Source organism: Tenrec ecaudatus, chromosome 8 (assembly GCF_050624435.1).
Source record: "Tenrec ecaudatus isolate mTenEca1 chromosome 8, mTenEca1.hap1, whole genome shotgun sequence".
Classification (NCBI taxonomy): domain Eukaryota; kingdom Metazoa; phylum Chordata; class Mammalia; order Afrosoricida; family Tenrecidae; genus Tenrec; species Tenrec ecaudatus.
Window position 1 is genome coordinate 139784410 of NC_134537.1, and position 4049 is coordinate 139788458.

General features: G+C 60.3%; 1 protein-coding gene across 1 annotated transcript; it reads left to right on the top strand.

Moving 5' to 3' along the window:
* The first annotated feature begins 2454 nt into the window (after positions 1-2454).
* On the top strand, positions 2455-4049 carry LBX2 (ladybird homeobox 2). The gene is made up of 2 exons (XM_075555796.1): positions 2455-2659; positions 3670-4049. The coding sequence occupies exons 1-2, from the start codon at positions 2455-2457 to the stop codon at positions 4047-4049; spliced, it is 585 nt and encodes a 194-aa protein (XP_075411911.1).

Consider the following 4049-nt stretch of genomic DNA (forward strand, 5'->3'; position numbering starts at 1 on the left):
GGCTCAATCCCTGTACCTGCATGGGGCTGAAGGGGGAGGGGAGTCACCTGGGGAGCGGAGATTGAGAGGGGCAGAGGGGCAGGCTGGTTAGGGGAGCCAGATGCTCTCCACAGTACTGGAGAGCAGAGGGAGGGAAGGGCATAGACGCTGCAGAGAGGCTAGGTGAGTGAAGGTCACAATGCCTCCTTGGTGACAGGCCCAAGACATGGCTGGGCAGTTTCAGGGGCCTCCTGGGACTCACTTTAACTGCAGCTTATGTGAAACTACTCAAATGGTTCGGACTTGGAGGGCAGATCTCACCCTGTCCTCCTACAGCCCCCCTCCCTGCCACTAATAACCAATTAACAAGGGCCCAAGGCATCTCAGCTTTCTGCTGTGGTCTAGCTCTGAGACCTGACCCGGCAGTGGCCCCCCAGAGCTATGTGTGTCTACCACTGTGCCTTGGGGGTGGGGCCGGCACTGGAGGAAGCTCTTACCAAGAACACCCCAGGTTTCTCAGTGTTTGGGGGAGGACGGCCAGCCAAATGGGTGCTCCTGGCTGCTTGAGTGGCCCAGTCCAGCCAGCACTACGTCCTGATCAGAGTGCTTTTCTCACCTGGCTCCGTTCAGACCCCTGAGTCTCCTACACCCTGTTTGGGATCGCACACGTACACCATCAATCCACTCCCACCCACCTACCCACCCAAACACACACAACTGCAGGTCCCACTTGCCCTGGAGATGAGGTGGACAGAGGAGCCCTGCACACAAACAAGGTGAGAAGTAGCTGGGATCATGAGGTGGGCGTGGCTAGGATCCTCCAAGTTCTTGCCTCTATTTGCAAAACCTCCAGGAAGCCTCTAGGATGTGAGACATGAACCCAAACCTAGCCTGAGGGTGTGCCTACCTCGGGAGCCAGCGGTGGTGCTGTCAGCTAAAAGTGCCGCCTTCTGACAAGGGAGGGCTGTGGGCGGCTCCACTGTGGTTCAGGCCCAGGCCCGGGCCCAGGATAGGTGTGGAAGGAAGCAGGTAAAAGGGGAATTAATATCCCAGGCCCACGATTGCCTGCGGTTGGCAAGTCTGCATCCAGAGGGCCCAAGTACTGTGTGCCTGGGGTCTGATTGGGCTCACCGAAGCTGCTCCATCTGCTCCCCAGTTTCTGAGCCTCCTGGAACTGGGGACCCTAACTGTTCTTGCTGTGGTTAGGGGTCATCTGACGAGGGACGGACAGACGCATAGCAACCCACATACAGCAGAGTGAAACACTGGTCAGGTTCACGCCACCCTCACAACAGTTTCAGCCAGTGTGTCAATCCATCGTGACAAGCGAGTGAGCTTCCTCTTTTTCACTGACGCTCTGCGTTAGCATGCATGCTGCCCTTCTTCTGGGGCGATCTCTCCTGCTACAGATCCAGCGTGTGTGAGCCATAAGGACGTCTTGGCTAAACTTTTTTGAAGACACGCTTTCACTTTTCTTCACCAGCACCACCTTTCAAATGCCTCAAGCATTCCTCCTCCCTCCTTCCTGGTCCAAAGTTCCCGTGGACTTGACTCCAGAAGTTTATTAGAGAGCCGGAGAGACTGAGCCACTGAGCTAGGACGCAGGAAGACCTACCCACAGAAAGGCCGGTTCTCCTCCCTCCAGTAAGTAGCACCAACTCCTGGTGTGGCCACACCCTGTCCCGGAAGCCACAGGTCTCCTGCCTTTTCCACCTATTCTGACTTCTTACAGTCTCTGAGCCGTGGGGAAGCAGACAGCTTCCGTCTGTCCAACCCCGGTGTTAGAAGGGATCCATTCACCTGTGCTTGCTTTCCCATCTCATCCTCAAGCTCCGGTGGAACTGCATAGTGGCCCTCCTAAGTCCACACACACACACACACACACGGACCCAAGTGTGGCATTAATCACTCCCAGTCTCTGGGCACACTTTAAGAGTGTTCTGCGAGGTGGGGTAAGAACAGGGGGTATGGTCAGGAGGCAGAGGAACCCCTGCTCCCCCAAGCCAGGCTCCTAGCACACGCAGCCATGATCCTTCTCCTTCGAACTTCGCTCGTCCTCGACCCGTGGAGCCCGGGACACAATTTTATAACAGAGTTTATGTGCCGGATCGGTAACTGGCAGTAGGGTACACAGAGAGCGGAAGGCAGACTGCGTGGAGATCCGGAGCTCCCATTGAAACTGGGAACAGCTAGAGACCCTAGTCTGTGGCTCCAGTTATGCTAGTTTCTCCTTTGGCAATTCCCACCCTATAGAATAGGCTGCCGGGGGAGATATCTACTGAGTCCCAGCCCACCGTGGCTCCGAGTGGGGGTGGAGGGCGCAGGAGGAGGGGCACACCGGGGCTTAGGCCTAGTGTGGGGGCGGGTCCGAGGCTGGGGGCCCAAATAGGGAGCCACACATTGGGGCGCAAGCCGCTGCAGAGCCGAGCAGGAGCACAGCAGGCCGCAGGACCACGGCAGCCCGACCGTCCCGCCATGAGCTCAGGAACCGAGTCCCGAACACCCCGGACACCTTTCAGTATCGCAGACATTTTAGGCCAAAGTATGGTCCCCCGAACACCCCGGGCGCCGCAGCTGCCGGAGTCGGTCCCTGGTCCCACATCACCGCTGTGCGCGCTGGAGCAGCTGACAAGTAACACTTTCTGCGGACTCGACGGGCGCGCCCCGCAGCCCTCTGAAGGTACGGGGCGGGCAAGGTCAAGAACTCCGCCTGGGTTCTCCGCCCCAAGCCCCCCATCCTCTCTCTCCTCCTGGTTCGCAGGCTCGATCTTTGTCCATTCCAGTCCTGCTACGCCAATCCGCCCTGAACAGTCCAGATGCCAGGACTCGCCTCCTGGGGCTCCAGCTCCTGCGCGCATATCCAGGCACTGTGACCGGCTGCTTGGAGTGGCCACTGGAGCTGCAGCGGGGAAGGGCCTGCCCGTAGGGGGCAGTTCGCTGTAGGCGGGGCGGTAGCGATAGGGGAAGGCCGGCACGGAAGACAAAAGACTCCAGACACAGGCAGGGGTCCATTGTCCCAGGGCTTGTGCAGGCGCAGAAGGTACTAGGAGGTGAGCTTCCAGTCTCTCCTGGCGGCCAGGCTTGGCTCCATGCCGCCGCTTCCTTCTGGAAAGGGCTCAGAAAAGAGAAGGTCCTCCTTATGCCGGGTCCCTAGAACTCAGGCTTTTACGTTTCCTTCCCACCCCCACCCCCCACTGCCACCCTTTTAAGTTAGAGAAGGAGGCAGGCAGGAAGGGCCCGACAAGGCATGATCCACTAGGCTAAGGAAGGGCCAGGTTCCCCCCCCCCCCACCAAGGTCTGGCTGGCTAGTCTCTTCACTGGAGGACTGGGGACAGCCTCCAAGGCCCCCCCCAGGCGGTCTGATCCTGCTTCAGACCTTGGGCAAATTGCATCCTCAACCCATTCTCTCCTGTCCTCTCCTTCACCCCCAGCCCCTTGCCATCCACAGACACCCTCGGCCTGCTGCCTTGGGTACCCCAGTCTCTCTGGCATCCCCTCTGCCGCAGGCCCCTCCGACCTTATTTTGACCTCGGCGCGGTTGGGTGCTGTGCCTCAGTTTCCAGATAGGACCCACAAACTCCATTCCCCGCTCCCCACCAAACTCCTTGATCTTACCCCACCCTAGCGTTTCCTTCCAGGCTCCAGGCTGATTCCTTGGCCAGAGACTCACCTCCCCACTCTTCCCGCAGGCTGCGCTGCCCGGGGCGCGTTGGGCGCCTGCCCCGCGGGCCGCCGACGGCGCAAGTCGCGCACGGCCTTCACTGCGCAGCAGGTGCTGGAGCTGGAGCGGCGCTTTGTCTTCCAGAAGTACCTGGCGCCGTCTGAGCGCGACGGGCTGGCAGCGCGACTGGGCCTGGCCAACGCGCAGGTCGTCACGTGGTTCCAGAACCGCCGGGCGAAGCTCAAGCGCGACGTGGAGGAGATGCGCGCCGACATGGCCTCGTTGCGCTCGCTGTCCCCCGCGATTCTGCGCCGCCTCGCGCTGCCCGACGGTGCCCCAGGCCCCCGCCCGGCCCCTCCGGCCCCAGGGCCACACCTGTCTGATGAAGAGATCCAGGTGGACGATTGA

Coding starts and splice junctions, on each gene's coding strand:
- LBX2 (XM_075555796.1), top strand. CDS start 2,455: ATGAGCTCAGGAACCGAGTCCCGAACACCCCGGACACCTTTCAGTATC. Junction 2,660..3,669: donor CGCCCCGCAGCCCTCTGAAG/GTACGGGGCGGG, acceptor CTCTTCCCGCAG/GCTGCGCTGCCCGGGGCGCG.